The sequence below is a fragment of the Salvelinus alpinus genome, chromosome 1 (assembly GCF_045679555.1).
Source record: "Salvelinus alpinus chromosome 1, SLU_Salpinus.1, whole genome shotgun sequence".
In the NCBI taxonomy this organism is placed as follows: Eukaryota; Metazoa; Chordata; class Actinopteri; order Salmoniformes; family Salmonidae; genus Salvelinus; species Salvelinus alpinus.
Genome location: NC_092086.1, coordinates 68,959,296 through 68,981,508, shown reverse-complemented (window position 1 = coordinate 68,981,508; position 22,213 = coordinate 68,959,296). Strand labels below are relative to the sequence as shown.

General features: G+C 43.7%; 2 protein-coding genes across 2 annotated transcripts in view; one reads left to right on the top strand and one right to left on the bottom strand.

The window, feature by feature from the left end:
• Nucleotides 1-359: 359 nt before the first annotated feature.
• Nucleotides 360-22,213, bottom strand: part of LOC139584105 (solute carrier family 22 member 4-like) — a 34,521-nt gene continuing 12,667 nt past the window's right edge. The window contains exons 2-10 of the mRNA XM_071415616.1: nt 12,843-12,946; nt 12,601-12,755; nt 12,345-12,516; nt 12,063-12,189; nt 1,477-1,577; nt 1,148-1,362; nt 873-1,055; nt 584-719; nt 360-493 (exon numbers count right to left, since the gene is read on the bottom strand). Coding sequence (XP_071271717.1) covers nt 418-493; nt 584-719; nt 873-1,055; nt 1,148-1,362; nt 1,477-1,577; nt 12,063-12,189; nt 12,345-12,516; nt 12,601-12,755; nt 12,843-12,946 — 1,269 coding nt within the window. The 3' untranslated portion in view covers nt 360-417. The remainder of the gene's footprint in view (nt 494-583; nt 720-872; nt 1,056-1,147; nt 1,363-1,476; nt 1,578-12,062; nt 12,190-12,344; nt 12,517-12,600; nt 12,756-12,842; nt 12,947-22,213) is intronic.
• Nucleotides 16,969-20,809, top strand: LOC139539974 (glucocorticoid receptor-like). The gene is made up of 2 exons (XM_071343435.1): nt 16,969-18,052; nt 20,770-20,809. The coding sequence occupies exons 1-2, from the start codon at nt 17,418-17,420 to the stop codon at nt 20,807-20,809; spliced, it is 675 nt and encodes a 224-aa protein (XP_071199536.1). The 5' UTR covers nt 16,969-17,417.

Here is a 22,213-nt window from a genome sequence, read left to right as displayed (position 1 = left end):
GGGAGAAACTCCCCAAATACAGGTGTGCCAAGATTGTAGTATCATATCCAAGAAGACTTACGTCTGTAATCGCTGCCAAAGGTGCTTCAACATAGTACTGTGTAAAGGTTCTGAATACTTATGTAGATATCATATTTCAGTATATGTTGATATCTTTTTCAACAACAACAAAAAAACTGTTTTTGCTTTGTCATTATGGGGTGTTGTGTGTTGATTGATGAGGGAAAAAAACAATTTAATCAATTTTAGAATAAGGCTGTAATGTAGCAAAATGTGGAAAAGTCAAGGGGTCTGAATACTTTCCGAATGCACTGTACAATTTCATAAAGAAAAAGATAGCTAATAATTACAAACCAGAATACTGTTTTGTAGTTTTAATACACCACAAGAGAAAAAAATTGTATAGTAGAACAAGATTCACAATTTAGACTCCTTCCGAAACTCAGATTTGCTATCAATGTTTTTGGTGTCTTGGTCTGTGTTGCATCGACACCTGTAGAAAAGACAAAAACACGTATTTGAAACAATTCTTCATTCATATATATACGGATGGACATAAAGAAGGACGGACAGTCAAACTCACCCTTTGATTTGTTGCATCTGTGAGATGGTTTCTGGCAACACCCTCCCGTAACTCTCAGGTAAAATGAAGCAGAACAGCCCCCCAAATATTGCCAGGCTACCAATCAATATGTATGGGAGGTACTTGTAGTAATTTCCTGCAAAAAAATAAATTAAGACGTTTTCAGTACCAAGGGAGGGGTCTGAATATCAGCAAAGCAAATTCACAGTGAGAGACATTGTCAATTTACGTCCGCTCAATCTTGTTCATCTCCACTGAACAAAGAAAGTGACCGTGAGTCAGGTCTTACCGAGGTAGATGATGAAGGGGGAGAGGATGGTGACTATGCGTGCTGCCATGGAGCACGTCCCCATAGCCATGTTCCTAACCACGGTGGGGAAGAGCTCCGACGTGACGGCGTACACCACACAGAATGCTGTGGTGATGGCAAACTTCCCCACCATTTCCAGAAAGATGGCCACTCCTGGGAGATCTGAAACATAGAGAGTCAGCCATGTGTAAATTGGGTGATGTCTATAAATATCTGTCAATGAGACTCCCTCTGAGACTGTCTATTAATTTTACCTGTTGGGACAATGTTAATGAAGAGAATAACAGTGCCACCTAGGAAGAGAGTGGAGGACTGGCATAAGTGTCTGGAACAGTATCTGAGCAGCACCAGGGCGATGAAATAGGCTGGCACTTCTACAACTCCAGACAGGAAGCAGTTGATATAGGGATTTCCATTGAGGTTGGTGGTGTTCAAAATCAGGGCAAAGTAACCACAGGAGATTATCATCCTGCAGAGAAGGGAAATCAAAGATACAGATCCTACTGAGCATGATGAACAGGCACAAACAAAGTCACATTCAGAGTCATTGAGATTGTTGAGGACTTCAGATGCTAGGACTTACCACAGAAGGGAACACAGAACTGTGACTGAGAGCATGTTGCTGTTCCTCATGACATCCAGAATGTTGTGTTTCATGTCCTTCATGGCCAGAGCATCTTCTACCTGGTGATATGTGGGTAAGTCATCATCAGGATACATCATTTAGAAAAGCAAAAAAAAATAATGGTCGACATTTGTTAAGAGTAAATTCATACCCAGCCATCCCGTTTCTCAAGATGTCTTGAGTCATCTTAAAACACATTTCTAAGACTTGTCTTGAGACACGGATTGTGTCTGTAGACACACCATGACATTTTGTGCCATGTCATGAAGACATGCAATGGAAAGCGCTTGACAACATTTTAACAAGCATACATACATACATACATACATACATACATACATACATACATACATACATACATACATACATACATACATACATATACAGTTGAAGTCAGAAGTTTACATACACCTTAGCCAAATACATTAAAACTCAGTTTCACAATTCTTGACATTTAATCCAAGTAAAAAATAATTTGTCTTAGGTCAGTTAGGATCACCACTTTATTTTAAGAATGTGAAATGTCAGAATAATAGTAGAGAGAGTTATTTATTTATTATTTTACTTTTATTTCTTTCATCACATTCCCAGTGGGTCAGAAGTTTACATACACTCAATTAGTATTTGATAGCATTGCCTTTAAATTGTTTAACTTGGGTCAAACATTTTGGGTAGCCTTCCACAAGCTTCCCACAATAAGTTGGGTGAATTTTGGCCCATTTCTCCTGACAGAGCTGGTGTAACTGAGTCAGGTTTGTAGGCCTCCTTGCTCGCACACGCTTTTTCAGTTCTGCCCACAAATTTTCTATCGGATTGAGGTCAAGGCTTAGTGATGGCCACTCCAATACCTTTGTTGTCCTTAAGCCATTTTGCCACAACTTTGGCAGTATTCTTGGGGTCATTGTCCAAAAGCACCCCACAACATGATGCTGCCACCCCTGTGCTTCACGGTTTGGATGGTGTTCTTCGGCTTGCAAGCCTTCCCCTTTTTCCTCCAAACATAACGATGGTCATTATGGCCAAACAATAGTCTGGATTATGGCGGTTATGGAGCAGTGGCTTCTTCCTTGCTGAGCGGCCTTTCAGGTAATGTCGATATAGGACTTGTTTTACTGTGGATATAGATACTTTTGTACCTGTTTCCTCCAGCATCTTCACAAAGTCATTTGCTGTTGTTCTGGGATTGATTTGCACTTTTCGCACCAAAGTACGTTCATTTCTCGGAGACAGAACGCGTCCCATGGTGTTTATACTTGCGTACTATTGTTTGTACAGATGAACATGGTACCTTCAGGCATTTGGAAATTGCTCCCAAGGATGAACCAGACTTGTGCATGTCTACAATCTTTTTCTGAGGTCTTGGCTGATTTCTTTTGATTTTCCCATGATGTCAAGCAAAGAGGCACTGAGTTTGAAGGTAGGCCTTGAAGTACATCCACAGGTCCACCTCCAATTGACTCAAATTACGTCAATTAGCCTATCAGAAGCTTCTAAAGCCATGGCATCATTTTCTGGAATTTTCCAAGCTGTTTAATGGCACAGACAACAGTGTATGTAAACTTCTGACCCGATGGAATTGTGATACAGTGAATTATAAGAGAAATAATCTGTCTGTAAACAATTGTTGGAAAAATTACTCGTGTGATGCACAAAGTAGATGTCCTAACCGACTTGCCAAAACTATAGTTTGATAACAAGAAATTTGTGGAGTGGTTGAAAAACGAGTTTTAATGACTCCAACCTAAGTGTATGTAAACTTCTGACTTCAACAGTGTATATATATATATATATATATATATATATATATATATACACACTGAGTGTCGAAGCATTAGATGCTTTTTCCTAATATTGAGTTGCACCCCCTTTTGCCCTCAGAATAGCCTCAATTCGTCGTGGCATGGACTCTTCAAGGAGTCGAAAGCTTTCCACCGGGATGTTGACTCCAATGCTTCCCACAGTTGTGTCAAGTTGGCTTGGTGTTTTTTATTTTGCTTTACATACTTTAATGTCCCCATGGGGAAATGTTGTTGCAGTATCATGTACATGTTTGAAGTGGAGTTTAAATACAATAGAAAATAAATTGAAAATACAAATTCATAACTGTAACACACAGTACATACCAATGAAAGGGACTAGCCTGCTGGGCTTGCTTGTTGGATTTGAACTTCAGCCCGAGCTGTTTAGGAGGGATATCACACTTGGTACAAATGATTGCCTAGTTTTTTTTTTCCTGTCGGGGAGGGGGAGGGGTGCCATATACCTGCACCCAGAGGCGAGTAGTTCAAAGTCCAGGTACAGGGGGCGGTTTTGGTCTAAAAGGATTGTGTGAGCCTTGCTGAGGGCCCTGACCTTAAAGATATTATCCAAGCCTCTCAGTTTGACTCCAAGTACCTTGCTTGCTTTAGGAATAATCATTCTCAGCATATTTTCCTGGCTGACAGTGGCATTGCCAAACCAACGAACAATATAAACAGTTTAAATGCTCTGAAAGATTCATAGAACAGAGTCACTGTAGTACAGTCAACTTTAAAAGATCCCAGCTTTTCGAGGAAGTACAGTGTCTGCTGACTCTTTTTGTAGATCAGGTCTGTGTATCTACTTCACTGAAGCTTATTGTCCAAGAGGACACCCAGATATTTGTATCCCTCTACAATCTCTATGATCTGACTTCTGATACAGTAGATGTTGCAGAGGTGGGTGTTGTTCGCTTCCTGAAGTCTATGCACATCTCTTTGGTCTTGTTGGTATTGAGGACCAAGTGTGATTCATCACACCACTCTACAAAGTCCGTTGAGCTTAAATAAAAACAGCAACGTTGCAGTTCTTGAAACAAACTGGTACCCCTGGCACCTACCACCTTACCCCATTCAAAGGCACTTACATTTTTATTTATTTCACCTTTATTTAACCAGGTAGAACAGTTGAGAACAAGTTCTCATTTACAACTGCGACCTGGCCAAGATAAAGCTAAGCAGTGCGACAAAAACAACAACACAGAGTTACACATGGGACAAACAAACGTACAGTCAAAAACACAATAGAAAAATCTATGTACGGTGTGTGCAAATGTAGTAAGGTTAGGGAGGTAAGGCAATAAATAGGCCATAGTGGCGAAATAATTACAATTTAGCATTAACACTGGAGTGATAGATGTACAGATGATGATGTGCAAGTAGAGATACTGGGGTGGAAAAGAGCAACAAAAAATCCAATATGGGGATGAGGTAGTTGGGTGTGCTATTTACAGATGGGCTGTGTACAGGTATAGTGATCGGTAAGCTGCTCTGACAGCTGATGCTTAAAGTTAGTGAGGGAGATATAAGTCTTCAGCTTCAGTGATTTGTCAATTCGTTCCAGTCATTGGCAGCAGAGAACTGGAAGGAAAGATGGCCAAATAGGTGTTGGCTTTGGGGATGACCATTGAAGTATACCTGCTGGAGCGCGTGCTACAGGTGGGTGTTGCTATGGTGACCAGTGAGCTGAGATAAGGCAGGGCTTTACCTAGCAAAGACTTATAGATGACCTGGAGCCAGTGGGTTTGGCGACGAATATGTAGCAAGGGCCAACCAACGAGAGCATACAGGTCGCAGTGGTGGGTAGTATATGGGGCTTTGGTGACAAAACGGATGGCACTGTGATAGACTATATCCAATTTGCTGAGTAGAGTGTTGGAGGCTATTTTGTAAATGACATCGCCAAAGTCAAGGATCGGTAGGATAGTCAGTTTTATGAGGGTATGTTTGGCAGCATGAGTGAAGGAGGCTTTGTTGCGGAATAGGAAGCTGATTCTAGATTTTGGAATGGAGATGCTTAATATGAGTCTGGAAGGAGAGTTTACAGTCTAACCAGACACCTAGGTATTTGTAATTGTCCACATATTCTAAGTCAGAACCGTCCAGAGTAGTGATGCTAGGAGGGCGGGCAGGTGTGGGCAGCAATCGGTTGAAGAGCATGCATTTAGTTTTACTTGCATTTAAGAGCAGTTGGAGGCCACGGAAGGAGTGTTGTATGGCATTGAAGCTCATTTGGAGGTTTGTTAACACTGTGTCCAAGAAAGGGCCAGATGTATACAGAATGGTGTCATCTACATAGAGGTGGATCAGAGAATCACCAACAGCAAGAGCGACATCATTGATATATACAGAAAAAAGAGTAGGTCCAAGAATTGAACCCTGTGGCACCCCCATAGAGACTGGCAGAGGTCCAGACAACAGGCTCTCCGATTTGCCACACTGAACTATCTGAGAAAGAGTTGGTGAACCAGGCGAGGCAGTCATTTTGGGTTGGCCATTCACCTTCTGAATGGCACAAATACACAATCCATGTCTCAATTGTCTCAAGGCTTAAAAATCCTTCTTAAACCTGTCTCCTCCCCTTCATCTAGACTGAATGAAGTGGATTTAACAAGTGACTTTAATAAGGGATCATAGCTTTCACCTGGATTCACCATGTCATGGAAAGAGCAGCGGTTCTTAATGTTTTGTACAATCAGTATGTATCTATTTTTATAATGATAATAACAAGATAAAAAAATAACACATTTTTATTAAAACAAATAAAGTTATGAAAAACCCCTGATTGAGAATTTGTATATTGATATTGAATAGAGCAGTGTTTCCCAAACTAGGTCCTCGGGACCCCAAGGGGTGTACATTTTGGTGTTTGCCCCAGCACTACACAGCTGATTCCAATAATCAACTAAGCACTGATAAGAAGCCTATTTTATGACGTTTCCACTGGATCAGAGCATGCCATTTTTCCCTTTCACGCTGAGTGGCTATCAAAAGGGAGAGAGCTGGAAAGATTGTTCTAATACATTGAGGAATTATTGTAAATCGCAACATTGGTTTTAGATGTGGGGGGACATACAATTTTACCTGACTGCTCAGAGGCATCCGCATGGTCCAAAAGCACTGCGTTGCCTCGTTTTGTATCACATTCAAATGATACAACTGTTGGGGACAAAAATGCAATTTCAGATTGTGGGGAGGACATGTCACCCCTACCCCCAGTGAAAGTTGCGCCCCTGGTAAAAACACACGTTGTTTGCTTGCTGTTTGAGGTGAAGAAAACCTTACCTTGAGAAGCTCCACAGGTCATTAGTGGTGGTGCGTTAAGCCAATCAGAAATACTATCAGATCCCCAAATGGGTACGTGTATATATACCTAAATTTGCCCACGGGCCAGGTACTGTAGCCTATAGGCCTAGTTCTATGCGTCTGTGTTTCTCAACATTGACAGGAGCGCTCCAAACAAAGACAATGACTAAATTGACAGAACTCATAAATGGAATGAAATAAACCAAAACTTTCTCACAAGTGTAACATAGTTTGTGCACTCTGCAAACAATGTGTCCACTCCGACAATGAGAACAGGAAGACTGGAATAATAATATTGAACAAATTGAAACTAAACCGTAACCAAAGTAAGAAACATTGTAGACTAGAAATTATATGAATTAACTGTGAATGTACTACTGGTGATATAGAGTGTGTCACGGGGAATTGATAGACACTAACAATCAAATGCAAACAATTCACACAATGCAGTTATGAAACAATGAATGTGCACAGATTGGCGGGAGAGCACGCATTCTGGAGAGAGAAGTGCATTGTGCATCTGGATGTATGGTCAATCTGACGTCTGCATTGGCCATGCTGCATTTAGGGTGATATGGCCTCATTAGAAGTCAGGGCAAGAATTGAAAATCAGAGGCAAGGTTGAATTATTGCTGTCCATCAATGATTCCCAACCAAATGTAATGGGCAGATGACAGCCCTGAGCCAAACCATCCGAGAAGAGCTACGAGGACTCCGAACCTCAGCAAGATCGAGCTGTGAGTGTAGAGCCAGTGGGCGTATGGATGAGGAAAGTGTCAATAAAGCAACTGAGCAGCCTTTAAACTACTAAGCCCAGTCACCACGGGCCAGGTGACTGGAGAAGGCTTGAAGGGCCCAAGCAAGACTGTACCTAAAGGCCAAGTTTGGTAGGCACATGCCCTGAAGTTGAACTCATTCAAATGGAAGAAATGTGAACCTTTTAATCAATACTTGATCTCAACTTACCCTGATGACAGAAGCTTGTTTTAACATCCTCACAGGAGATTGGCCCCAAGGAGGACCTTGAACGTTGAGTGCAGAAAATGGTTTGCAAATCCCCTATGTATAGGGTATGTGCTGGCAGAGGTAAAGGTGGTGACCTTGGTGTTGAGGAACAGAGAAATTGTGATTTCAAGAAATTAAATTCATAACCCTGGAAATCTATCCATATTATGAATGAATGTCAATGGATTGTGTTGGGATGCTCTGGTACCTCTCATTTGTCAAACAGAACCAACCATGGTGAACATTGTCCAAATGGGCCAGGACCCTGAGCACTGGGAGGAGTGACAAGAACGAGATCCCACCCTCAGATGTCTACACCCATATTTTGCCCAAGAGGCAAGACCTGCCGGTGAAGAAAATAACTGGGAGACTGCAGCTGTGCGCCGCCTCCTATTGGAGTGGGCTAGTCTAGAGCTCAAAGATGGGATACTCACTTGTCGGGTTTTGGACCCAGAAAAGCATCAGTATGCAGGCAAATCCATGGGAGAAATGGCCATGTTGGAATGGCCAAGATGCTGTCGGCCCTCAGTCGACGCTACTACTGGTCCCAGATGGAAAAGGATCTATGGGTGTGGGCCTCAGCATGTAGAAGATGTGTGCGGCAGAAGACACTCCCTGAAGGCAGGGCATCTTGCAAGAAGGGACGCAAACCCTACCACACACAGAAAAGGAAAGGGCAGTCGAGGTGGGTGTAACATCTTAACCTGAACATGTGTGCAATAAAACTTTTCATACATCCATAGAAGACCTGGTGAGTCTACCCACTGAAAAATCTACCTCTGCCTGTGGAAAAGTGGGGAAGGATGCCCAGAGGAAGACTATGCCATTGTGCTCTGAAGGGAAATATGGTCAAATCTGGAACAGAGGAAGGTACTCCAGAGCATGCCCCCGACGAGAGACCCCGGTGGAAAACCAGGGGCAGACAGATGTCCAACGCCCCAGACGGTCACCAAGGAGGAACATGGGAAGACACCCCTCCCAACTCCAATAGTGAGAAAAATAAATGGGCCTAAAGCAGTTGCAAAGTGCACCCGAGGACAGGCAGCGAAAAGTGGAGGAGAGTATGACTAAATAAATTGTTTTGAATTCTACCAGGAAATGGCTTGCTCTCACTCTTTTTTTTGTGTGCGCATTTTGTGTGATTTCACTTACGGTTTGCTTTGGATTGTCACTGAGTGGATTCACAGGACTGTAACAACGGGAGAAAACCGCAGTAACTCACATCTGATTTCCCCCCCTTTGCGAGAATGCAAGTAAAGTAATTTAGGGGTATTCCCATTGGTTCACTGCAGATTGAAACCTGTATTTAAAGCCTTTCAGAAGCAGCATGGCGGCAGAGAATGACGGTGGTGTTTGTTTTGAAGCCAGAAATAAAATTTTTCATTATGGGGTCAGGGGAAACATGAGTCCCGAGAAAAAGCAGGTACAAGATGGGTGTCAGGGATCGAGCGGCAGTATTATCTTCAGGAGACGTGTACTTGGAAAATGGAGGAGGAATGGAGGGAAAAAGAGAGGGAGAACAGGTCTAAGAGAGTGAGGGAAGAAGACGGTGAGCGTGAGTCGGATAAAAATTGTGGAAAAAAGGAAGATGGTTTGTCAAAGAAGAATGGTAGAAAGTGTAAGCAGAGGGAGCTGAAGACAGGAGGAGAAATGGAAGTGAATGAGGGTGAAGTATTGGAGGTGGTAGGTGAGTTAAAGTTATCGGAGACCGAGGTATGCACCGAGGATAAGGATGAAGAAGAGTCTGTGACAGTAGGAGTGAAGTTGATGGAAAAAGTGGACTCTTGCCTTTTGGCTGATCCATTTGTGGTTTCACAGTGGGTGAAAAAAGAGTTGAGTCATGTGGAATCGGTGAGGATAACTAGAAGTGGTCTGGTAATAATTGTTTGTGTTGGGCAGAGGAAGAATGCGCTCGAAGTCAAACGAATGGGGGAAAGAAAAGGGAACCAATGAAAGATAACTGGGGTAGCAGTAGATATAAACGTTGACCAGCTGAGGGCAAAGATTCCCGGTGTATGTGATACTCGTCGTTTGATGTGACACAGACAGGGTGGCGAGAGTGGGGAAACAGAAGAGTCATTGTCTGTTCTTTTGAGTTTTTAAGTTGTCTTTGCCTGACAAGGTGAAGTTGGGATATAAGTTATCCTATACGAGCGTATGTGCCGAATACATTACGATGTTACAGGTGTCAAGCGTATGGGCATGTGGCAGCAGTGTGTAGGAGGGAGGGTCCAAGGTGTGAGAAATGTGCAGAAGGGCATGAGACAAAGGAATGTGTAGTATTGGGGAAAGTAGTGGAATGTGTTAATTGTAGGGGTGCCCATGGGGCTGGGGATCAGAAATGTCTCGTGCGAGAGAGGCAGGTTGAGGTTTCCAGGGTTAGAGTAGAGCAGAAGTTGTCATATGCTGAGGCAGTGAAGAAAGTAGAGGAAGGTGGGTTAAAGGGAGGATCTCAGAAACTGGAAAAGGGGCGGAGCTCTGGCCCACATCATCGATGGAAAACACAGACTGGAGTAACAGGGACGTTCACAGTTGAACTATTTTCCATTGGACTGGATTTTAATGAATGGATTTCTCATTTTAATGAGCAGACTCTGGTTTATTGTAACCATATATTCAAAGTTAAATGTGTGGCATTGTACTGCACATCATTTATTTGTGCTACAGGCCTAACCCACAGGGGGTGGATCTGGAATGGACAGAGCAGAAGGAAAACCATGAATGGATTTCCCCACCCCCTAAACTGGAGAAAGACCTTTTTTTCTTTTTGTTGAATAAAATTCCACTTTCGGCCATTAGTGGGTGGCCTAAATTTGTACCTACCTCTGTTCCCCCCCAAAATCTATACTGTTTGTTGAAGCTCTTCCACACTGGCCACTCTGATTGAACCTGAATCTTAAGAGTCCTGGTGCGCAAACTTTCCACCAGGTGGCAGTGTCGGTTACTTTATGACACATTCACGGGTCACTACAGAGGAGTTTTGGTTCCTGACTCAAAGGGAATACCCTGCCGTCTCCTTGTGAGCATTAAAAGTCCTGGTACCCTTCGTCAGCTCATACAGTATCTGTGTGAAGCTGGATTCAGTGCTCTCGTCTGCATTAAAAACAAATATCAATCCAGGTTGAATGGGAATTGGATTGAAGCAGAGATGAGGTGCGTACTGTCGACCACGCCCCCTTACTTTGAGAAGCTCCGACCCGACATGCATCAAACACACCCATCTCATTAGTGGTGGTGAGATAAGAGACATTATGTCAGATTAATTTGCAATTGACTGTCTTAGCCCCAAATAAAAAGTATGTGATAGTGAGTTGAGAAGACAGAAATACTGTTTTTTCAATTGACTGCCATAGCCCTAAATAAAAAATGTAACTGAGTTAGTGTCTTAATGTCTTATTTCTAAGATGTCTTATATATTTAAGACATTTTGATTTATCTAACCTTTATATTGACAGGGAGTCAACGCTGAGACCAAGGTCTCTATTCCAGATAAGCCCTGTATAGCACCGCAATACACATAAAAATACAATGTACACATTAAACTACACATTCATATACACAAAATACATGTAATTACACACAATATACAAAAAACAAAACACAATCATAAAAAAAACAGACACATTCTTCAAGATAAAAGGTCCCCCAACAGCTTTCTGAAACGCCCTAGAGGCACCAATTCCTAACATGTTTAAGAACGTTGGAGATCATTCCACACATGATGCAAAAAAAATTAACTAAGAGCAGATATACCAAACTCATTGGAAATCAAAGGGGATCTCCAGAGTTAGTCATCCCTGAGACCGGGTCTGGTATCCTGTACAGAACGTCTTTAAGTTTAACAATGAAGAAAGTTAAGGCAGAAGTTTATGCAGGAGGGCTTCATAAACAAAAACAGTTTGATGCATCAGTCTATGAGACTTCAAAAGAGGGCCAGCCAACATATCGCTCGTAATAAGGCGCAGTGCACTATGATACACTGCGTACAATGTCTTCGATACAGTGGCAGCTGCATTCATACGTCTCAAGACATGTCTTAATAAGACATCGCAAAAGATGGTGATGGCTGGACATGTCCACCATCTATCTCACTTTTGTTATTCTGCAGTGATTCACTGCATTGGTTAAAACACATCAGAAACCTTAACTAGAGAATTCTGATGAATGACCTGGATTACGCCATAAAACAGGAAGGAATGCATTAGTCTCTCAAATGATTTACCATTGGTTGATCTACTTCATTCAGGTTATGTACTGCAGCAAAATGGACTGTGACTTAAACTGGATTAGTACCTAAAATATATATTTTACATCAGATTCAAAGACATAGACACCTTTGTAATTCTTCTGTGGATGGTTTTTGTTACTCCATATCCTTAGGAAGTTTATTTTATGAAATGACGTAAGCTAAACTGTAGCTAAGCTAAGCTAGCTCACCTCTGAGGGAGTGAAGATGACCTCTGGTGCTTCAACTCCGTTCCTCCTGGCAGCGTCTCTCAGTATGGCCTCAGCCTCCTCAACTCTTCCCTGAGAGAGCAGCCATCTGGGAGACTCTGGGATGACCCTATACCAAATCATACACAGTCATAAAAAACTTAACTGAAGCCCTTTGAGCAATCAGGCTAATGAAGTATGCAAGAAGTAATGTACCTTGTTAAAAGAAGAGGCCACAGATCATTGACTCAGTAGAAGGTTTTGCGGGAAAAACATTGTGCTTACCACCATAGGGGGATGTATATGAGTCCAGAGCCTGCCATGGGCACCAGCAACCACCTCCACTCACGGATGAAGTATGCCACAGGTGGCATTAACATGTAGCCGATCGCAGAGCTTAGGAACACTCCAAGAGAGGAGAATACCACACGAACTCCAGGGCTCAGTATTTCTGTCCCTAGGACCAGATATGCAAGTTAAGTAAATTTACCAAATGCATAAGAGATACTGTAGTTACAAGGAATGCTTATTTTCAACCTACCAAGAACATACGCTATGACATAGTTGGAGACTGATCCAGCGCCAACAAAGAAGAAAATAATACTGAATACCTCCCAGTTTGGGGAGAATATTTGTGCGAATGTGGCCACAATCTGGATTACTATTGTAGTGAAGAGTGCTGGCTTTCTTCCAAACCTGTTGATGAAAAAGAACGCAAGGTCACGCCTCACATGATTCTCCATTAGCACTGAGGGTCACAGTATAACAGGATACAGTACTGACCTGTCGGACATCTGGCCAGAGATGAATGTTCCCACCAGCGCACCAAAGTAGTGAATTGATGTGGTCAAAGGAACTTTGTACGCGTTATCACACACCACATCCCACTGCAAAATACACATATTTCCTAATTTACACAAATGTATTTTCTCTACTCTTTACAAAAAGTGAAAGTAACTTGCAGTAACTTTTATTCTGAATTCCAGTAATTGTTATATGCTGTAACTGCAAAATAACCACAGTAGAATTGCAAAATGACGACAAGACAACATCGTAACACAGCAGTTAGTTTCTGGATGCAGTAATTGCAGTACAACTTCAACATACACTGCCTGTCACGTTGTATAAATGATTAGGAGACAGGCGCAGAAATTCCTAATAGGGGGGTTTAATACTCCACCCAAAATATACAACATGCCATGAAAAGGGACGGGACGGGACGAAGCCCAATAAACGCGGCATCGTTGGACGGGCCAGTTGCAGCTGCCGAAGTTGTGTCAGCTTCAGTCAGACAGGCCAGTTGCAGCTGCCGAAGTTGCAGCGGTGTCGGACGGGCCAGTTGCAGTGGAATGTCACGGATTCCCCCAGTACTGCTGCTCATTCCATGCACTAGTTCCGGAGGTCTACGTCACCGGCCTCGGGGATGACCACATGGTCGTGGTGCGGGTCGGTCAGGGTGCCGATGGTGAAAATCCCTGGTCAGCGAAGTGTCCAGGATGTCCACTGCAGGAACCCAGCACTGCTCCTCTGGGCCGTACCCCTCCCCTGACGGGCTGCACCAGCAGCGGGACGACACCGGTCTCGAGGACGACCACAGGAACGTTGTGCGTGTTGGTCAGGGCCAGTTGCAACTGCCGAAGTTGCGGCGTCGTCGGACTGGCCAGTTGCAGCTGCCGAAGTTGTGGCGGTGTCGGACGGGCCAATTGCAGCGGATTCGGAGGGGCCAGTTACAGCTACCGAAGTTGCGGCAGCTTCGGATGGGCCAGTTGCAGCTGCCGAAGTTGCGGCGGCGTCGGATTCCAGCTGTCTTCATTTAGGGTCGGTTAACCTTTCAGTGATACCCATCCCGGATCCGGGAGCATCCTCATCAAAAAAGCTGACTAGCATAGCCTAGCCTAACGGGACAGGGATATCATATAATATAATTTTCATGAAATCACAAGTCCAATACAGCAAATGAAAGATAAACATCTTGTGAATCCAGCCATCATTTCCGATTTTTTAAATGTTTTACAGCGAAAACACAATATGTATTTATATTAGCTAACCACAATAGCCAAAGACTCAACCGCATATTTTCACCATGTTTCTACCGCATAGGTAGCTATCACAAAACCGACCAAATAGAGATATAATTAGTCACTAACCAAGAAACAACTTCATCAGATGACAGTCTTATAACATGTTATACAATACATTTATGTTTTGTTTGAAAAATGTGCATATTTGAGGTATAAATCATAGTTTTACATTGCAGCTACCATCACAAATAGCACCGAAGCAGCCAGAATAATTACAGAGAGCAATGTGAAATACATAAATACTCCTCATAAAACATTTATGAAAAATACATGGTGTACAGCAAATGAAAGATAAACATCTTGTGAATCCAGGCAATATTTCCGATCTTTTAAGTGTTTTACAGCGAAAACACAATATAGAATTATATTAGCTTACCACAATAGCCAAACACACAAATGCATTTATTCACCGCAAAAGGTAGCTATCGCAAAAACCAGCAAAAGATGTAAAATTAATCACTAACCTTGAACAACTTCATCAGATGACAGTCTTATAACATCAGGTTATACAATACACTTATGTTTTGTTCGAAAATGTGCATATTTAGAGCTGCAAACCGTGGTTATACATTGTGAATATGTAGCAACATTTCCCCAGAATGTCCGGAGCTATTTTGGACACTCACCTAATCTGACCAAAGAACTCATCATAAACTTTACATAAAAATACTTGTTGTATGGCAAATGAAAGATTTTACATTTTACATTTTACATTTACATTTTAGTCATTTAGCAGACGCTCTTATCCAGAGCGACTTACTAGAGTGCATACATTTTATTACATTTTTACATACTGAGACAAGGATATCCCTACCGGCCAAGAGCAGACGCTCTTATCCAGAGCGACTTACAGTAGAGTGCATACATTTTATTATTATTATTATTATTTATTTTTTTACATACTGAGACAAGGATATCCTTACCGGCCAAACCCTCCTTAACCCGGACGACGCTATGCCAATTGTGCGTCGCCCCACGGATCTCCCGGTTGCGGCCGGCTGCGACAGAGCCTGGGCGCGAACCCAGAGACTCTGGTGGCGCAGCTAGCACTGCGATGCAGTGCCCTAGACCACTGCGCCACCCGGGAGACCCAGGTACACAAAGATACACTGGTTCTTAATGCAACCGCCGTGTTCGATTTTTAAAAATAACTTTACCATAACATACAGCTTGCGTTATTACGAGACAGCGCTCACCAAAACGGCGGAGAATAGGAATCAACATTTTCCACAGAAATACGAAATAACATCATAAATTGTTCTTACTTTTGCTGAGCTTCCATCAGAATCTTGTACAAGGAGTCCTTGGTCCAGAATAAATCGTTGTTTGGTTTTAGAATGTCCTTTTCTTCTGTTGAATTCGCGCCACAATGCTAGCCAAGGTTGATAACGTTCCCACCCTCTCTTGACGCAAAGAATGGAAAACTCCAAAAGTCCCAATAAACGTTGAATAAACTGATAAAACTCGGTTGAAAAAACCTACTTTACGATGTTATTATCACATGTATCAAATCAAATCAGAGCCGGAGATATTCGCCGTGTAAACCGAAAGCTTTTCAGAAGCTAATGTCGAGCTCCGCCTCGCGTCTTGGTTGACAAAGGAAATTCCTGACCTGCCACTCCAAAAGCTCTCATTTGACCTCAGATCAAGCTAGACACCCCATTCCACCTTCCACTGCCTGTTGACATCTAGTGGAAGGCGTATGAAGTGCATGTATATCGATAACTATAAGCCAGTTGAATAGGCAGGCCCTGAAACAGAGCCCCATTTTCAGAATTTTCACTTCCTGTCTGGAAGTTTGCTGCCAAATGAGTTCTGTTTTACTCACAGATATAATTCAAACAGTTTTAGAAACTTGAGAGTGTTTTCTATCCAATAGTAATAATAATATGCATATTGTATGATCTAGATTAGAGTACGAGGCCGTTTAAATTGGCACGATTTTTTCCAAAGTGAAAACAGCGCCCCCTATTGACAATAAGTTTTAAGCTGTCACGTTGTATAAATGATTGGAGACAGGCGCAGGAATTCGTAATAGTGTTTTGGGGGGGAAACTGACTAATTGACTTGAAAAAGTATGTTTATAACTTTATGTTTATAACTTTATAAGTGGCCGAGCAGTTGTGATTAACGTGTTATGGGTTAGATGGAATGATCTTTGCTCCCGAGTGGAGCAGCGGTCTAAGGCAGTGCATCTCAGTGCTAGAGGCGTCACTACAGACACCATGGTTTGAATCCAGGCTGTATCACATCCGGCCGTGATTGGAAGTCCCATAGGGCGGCGCACAATTGGCCCAGCGCCGTCCTGGTTTGACCGGTGTAGGCCTTCATTGTACGTAAGAATTTGTTCTTAAGTGATTTTTTTCCGTGTGCGAGCATGCGCGTGCTTTCTCTTTCCCATTGTGATGATACGAGAAACAAAAAAGCATGCTCATGTTTGCATACAGAAAATATCAAAACAAAATGGGCGTAACCTTAAAATATTAATGTAAACACTGTTTCAAATGTCTATATTATAGGTTACACCTCTGATTTCTGGATTTAAGGTATTTCTTGCTAGTTTATTGGTGGTAGCTACAACATTGGAATATTATTTACACTGCTGTCATATTGTCAGTCATGTAGAAGCCAGGAGAGATGTGATCATATGGTTTAAATATCAAATATGTGCGTTGAAATTATTGCATTGTATAGAAACATTGTAAATAACAGTACCCATTTTAAATTCAGACAATTATTTTTAATTATCAGTCTCTGTTGCCGTTTTGAATTGAATTACAAGCACTTTCTAAACCAGTGCTTTCATCCCTGTGTGTGTCAAGCAGGATCAAGAAATGGATAACCAGGACAAGAGCTTAGATGGAGGTGAAGAGGGAAGCTTCTCGGTTAACGCAGGCAGTTCCAAGTCCACCACATTAACTTCCGTGATGCATTTGCCTGGCTCCACACCCCAGCCTCCAGCCAGAGACTCCTCTAACGGACTGAATGTCACTAAGATTCAGGGTGAGCTCTCCACAGCAGGGACAGCCTCCATTGGACTCTCTATAGAGGAGGCTGAAGTGAAGTTAATGGGCAAGGCCCTGAGAATGCAGAACGCACAGAAACAGCAGCAGAATCATCAACAGCAGCAACTGTTTGAGAACTTTGCTCTGTTGGAGGAGAGCATTTCAGATTTAAATCGATCCTACACCCCAGGGAGCTCCGTACTTGGATGTTCTAATTACCTTTTCCCTCTGAAAACTGAGGACTTTTCACCAATGATAAGGACAGGCTTGACATGGGGACAGTCAGCTTTGGACAGTCACTGAAGGACTTGGATGTCAATGAGAGGCTCCTTGGTGACAATACGCTGGACATTCTGCGGGATTTGGACTTGCCTGGCTCTCTGTCAGACCTGAATGAGTTTTACCTGGCTGACGAGGCCGCTTTCCTTTCCTCCCTGTCAGTGGATGATGCCCTGCTCGGTGACGGCAACATGGAAACCGAGCCCATAGTCAGTAGCAGTGGGGGAAACTGTAAAAATGTGAAGGGTGCGGACCAGATTCGGCAGCAACTGGGCCCAGGGATCTCCATGCCTGTCATCAAGACAGAGAAGGACGCTGACACCTCCTTCATCCAGCTTTACACCCCAGGTGTAATCAAGCAGGAGAACGAGCGCCAGAGCTACTGTCAGATATCCAGCCTGGACATACCTGGTACCCACAGCTCGGTGGGCTCCATGAGTGGGCTGAGTTACCACTACGGCGCAAACACATCGATGGCAGTGCGCGTACAACAGGATCAGAAGCCTGTCTTTGGCCTGTATCCGCCACTGCCCTCAGTCAGTGATGGCTGGAACAGAGGCCAGGAATTTGGGGATGGATCAGGGATGTCAACTCCATCCAGCTCATCTTTTCCTGTCAGCTTCAGCAGGTAAGTCACTTATTACACATGGTTTAATGTACTGTGTGCACGTTTGAATGATTTAACATTGCATGATTTATGAATAAGGAATTATTTTAGGAATATAAATAGATTTTTATTTGAACATTCCTGAATCTGAAACATCCTTGCTTTGTTGTTGCTTTGTGAATTTTAAAATGGAAGCACTGTCTGAATGTGTATGGGTGAACCTGTTACATAATTTTTTTATCTGAATTGATCTGGCACACGTCAACCTCTCAATTTGTTGCAGTTGCCCTTTTCCAAATGCACTCATTTGTCAATATGAGTCAGAGTAGACGGGGTGCGTTGTCAGCTGGGAGGCCATGTTTCCAGATCTGCTTTGGTGCGCTGCCTTGACTCATCAAACCTCCTTCATTACAAACACATGGTCCCCTCTGAGTACTCCTTGCTCCCAAAAGGCGCATACAAATTCCTCAGGAGTTTGACGCTTTCTTCCTTTTCTATCCTTACTGTGGATCAGGAGCAATAATACTAGGGAGAGGAAGGATGTGACAGTACATCACTGCAAATGTCTGGGTTGATTGACTCTGTGTGTAGGCTTACAGCAGCAGATGCTAGAATTAACGGAGTAACCTGTCATTAAGCCCTTGAGCAAACAAGTTTATCTGTGTTTGCTCCAGCTGCTGCTCATTCAGAGATTAAAATGGACACACTACCGTAGTTTTACTGTTAATCCCCATACATCTCTCTCTCATCCAAGGTCACATTGACCTTGGATGAGGGCTCATTGTACTTTCTCAGCAAAGTGCTTTGGCATCCACCACATCTGACTGAGATATACAGTTGAAGTCGGAAGTTCACGTATACCTTAGCCAAATACATTCAAACTCAGTTTTTCACAATTCCTGACATTTTAATCCTAGTAAAAATTCCCTGTTTTAGGTCAGTTAGGATCACCACTTTATTTTAAGAATGTGAAATGTCAGAATAATAGTAGAGAATTATTTATTTCAGCTTATATTTCTTTCATCACATTCCCAGCGGGACAGAAGTTTACATACAATCAATTAGTATTTGATAGCATTGCCTTTAAATTGTTTAACTTGGGTCAAATGTTTCGGGTAGCCTTCCACAAGCTTCCCACAATAAGTTGGGTGAATTTTGGCCCATTCCTCCTCACAGAGCTGGTGTAACTGAGTCAGGTTTGTAGGTCTCCTTGCTCGCACACGCTTTTTTCAGTTCTGCCCACACATTTTCTATGGAATTGAGGCCAGGGCTTTGTGATGGCCACTCCAATACCTTGACTTTGTTGTCCTTAAGCCGTTTTGCCACAACTTTGGAAGTATACTTGGGGTCATTGTCCATTTGGAAGACCCATTTGTGAATAAGCTTTAACTTCCTGACTGATGTCTTGAGATGTCGCTTCAATATATCCACACAATTGTCCTGCCTCATGATGCCATCTATTTTGTGAAGTGCACCAGTCCCTCCTGCAGCAAAGCACCCCCACATGATGCTGCCACCCCCGTGCTTCACAGTTGGGATGGTGTTCTTCAGCTTGCAAGCCTCCCCCTTTTTCCTCCAAACATAACAATGGTCATTATGGCCAAACAGTTCTATTTTTGTTTCATCAGACCAGAGGACATTTCTCCAAAGAGTACGATCTTTGTCCCCATGTGCAGTTGCAAACCATAGTCAGGCTTATTTTCGGCGCTTTTGGAGCAGTGTCTTCTTCCTTGCTTTCAGGTTATGTCGATATAGAACTCGGTTTTACTGTGGATATAGATATTTTTCTAAAGTTTCCTCCAGCATCTTCACAAGGTCCTTTTGCTGTTGTTCTGGGATTGATTTGCACTTTTCGCACCAAAGTACGTTCATCGCTAGGAGACAGAACGTGTCTCCTTCCTGAGCTGAATGACGGCTGCGTGGTCCCATGGTGTTTATACTTACATACTATTGTTTGTACAGATGAACGTTGTACCTTCAGGCATTTGGAAATTGCTCCAAAGGATGAACCAGACTTGTGGAGGTCTACATTTGTTTTCTGAGGTCTTGGCTGATTTCCTTTGATTTTTCCATGATGTCAAGCGAAGAAGCACTGCGTTTGAAGGTAAGCCTTGAAATACATCCACAGGTACACCACCAATTGACTCAAATTATGTCAATTAGCCTATCAGAAGCTTCTAAAGCCATGACATCATTTTTGGGAATTTTCCAAGCTGTTTAAAGGCACAGTCAACTTAGTGTATGTTAACTTCTGACCCAATGGATTATGGGCAGTGTTAGTGGTAGCAGGGTTTACCTTGTTAGCATTGCTGGGATATCCCCTTCTGAAGGCGTTGATGTGGAAACGTGTATGCAGTGCTGATTTACCTCAAGATGAGGTCCAGTTGATAAAGGCCATCGCACATGTACTGTATATCGGGTGGCCATGGAGGGAGAAGGAGGAGACGGGGGCTGAGTTAGGATGATATGGCGTGGGAACACCTTTTGTAAACCTGCAGCCTGAAGAGGAAGTCTGGGTACAAGCATGGGCTGTATAGAGCCTTCATTTTTGTGGAGCCCAGCAGAACAGTATCCCAAAGGCATAAAGTCAGGCTAAGGGAGTGTGGGAATCATCATGTTATCAAACTTCATTTTTTGCCATATATGTTTATGCATGGCTTAACGCATTACTAATACTTGTCATGTTTTGTGTTTTTATTTTCTTTTGCTTTTCAAGTCTTTTGTTATCACTCTCTTAGGAACCTGAAGCAGGAAGAGAAAGTCAAACGCTCCAGCTGAAATGTCATTATCAGTTGTATGAAAGGAGGGGAATAAGAGTGTACATCGTGTGATTGTCAAGTGTCAGTGTGCAGCGGTTAGGATGGAGGCCGGCGCAGGACACAGAACTGAGTAAAATATGTACTTTACTCGAAAAGAAACAACAATAATTTCCACGCAGGGAAAACAAACCAGCTCACAGAAGTCTTGGACACTAAACAAAGAACAAACACGCACAAAACCCTGTGGGAACCAGAGGGTTAAATAGGGAATAAATTATAACGTAATGGGAACCAGGTGTGTACAATCAAGACAAAACATATGGAAAAAGAAACGTAGATCGGTGGCAGCTAGAAAGCCGGTGACGACGACCGCCGAACGCCGCCCGAACAAGGAGAGGCACCAACTTCTGCGGAAGTCGTGACAGTACCCCCCCCCCCCCCCTCTTGATGCGCGGCTCCAGCAGCGCGCCGACACCGGCCTCGGAACGACCCGGAGGACGAGGCGCAGGGCATTCCGGGTGGAGACGGTGAAAGTTCTGCAGTTAGGAAGGGTCCAGGATGTCCTCCACCGGCACCCATCATCTCTCCTCCGGACCATACCCCTCCCACTCCACGAGGTACTGAAGGCCCCTCGCCCGACGCCTTGAGTCCATGATGGCTCGCACAGTATACGCCGGGGCCCCCTCGATGTCCAGATGGGGCGGAGGAAACTCCCGCACCTCAGACTGCTGGAGCGGACCAGCCACCACCGGCCTGAGGAGAGACACATGGAACGAGGGGTTAATACGATAATCAGGGGGAAGCTGTAACATATAACATACCTCGTTCAGTCTCCTCGGGTCTTTAAATGGCCCCACAAACCGCGGATCCAGCTTCCGACAGGGCAGGCGAAGGGACAGGTTTCGGGTCGAGAGCCAGACCTGGTTCCCCGGTGCATACACCGGGGCCTCACTGCGGTGGCGGTCGACGCTCAACCTTCTGTCGCCTGATGGCCCGTTGCAGGCGCACATGGGCAGCGTCCCATGTCTCCTCCGAGCGCCGAAACCATTCATCCACCGCAGGTGCCTCGATCTGGCTCTGATGCCACAGTGCCAGGACCGGCTGATAATCTAGTACACACTGAAACGGAGACAGGTTAGTGGAAGAGTGGCGGAGTTTTGGGCCATCTCTGCCCAGGGGATGAAAGCCGCCCACTCCCCCGGCCGGTCCTGGCAATAGGACTGCAGAAACCTACCCACATCCTGGTTAACTCTCTCCACCTGCCCATTACTCTCGGGGTGAAACACTGAGGTCAGGCTGACCGAGACCCCCAGACGTTCCATGAATGCCCTCCAGACCCTCGATGTGAACTGGGGACCCCGATCAGACACTATATACTCAGGCAACCCGTAGTGCCGGAAGACGTGTGTAAACAGGGCCTCCG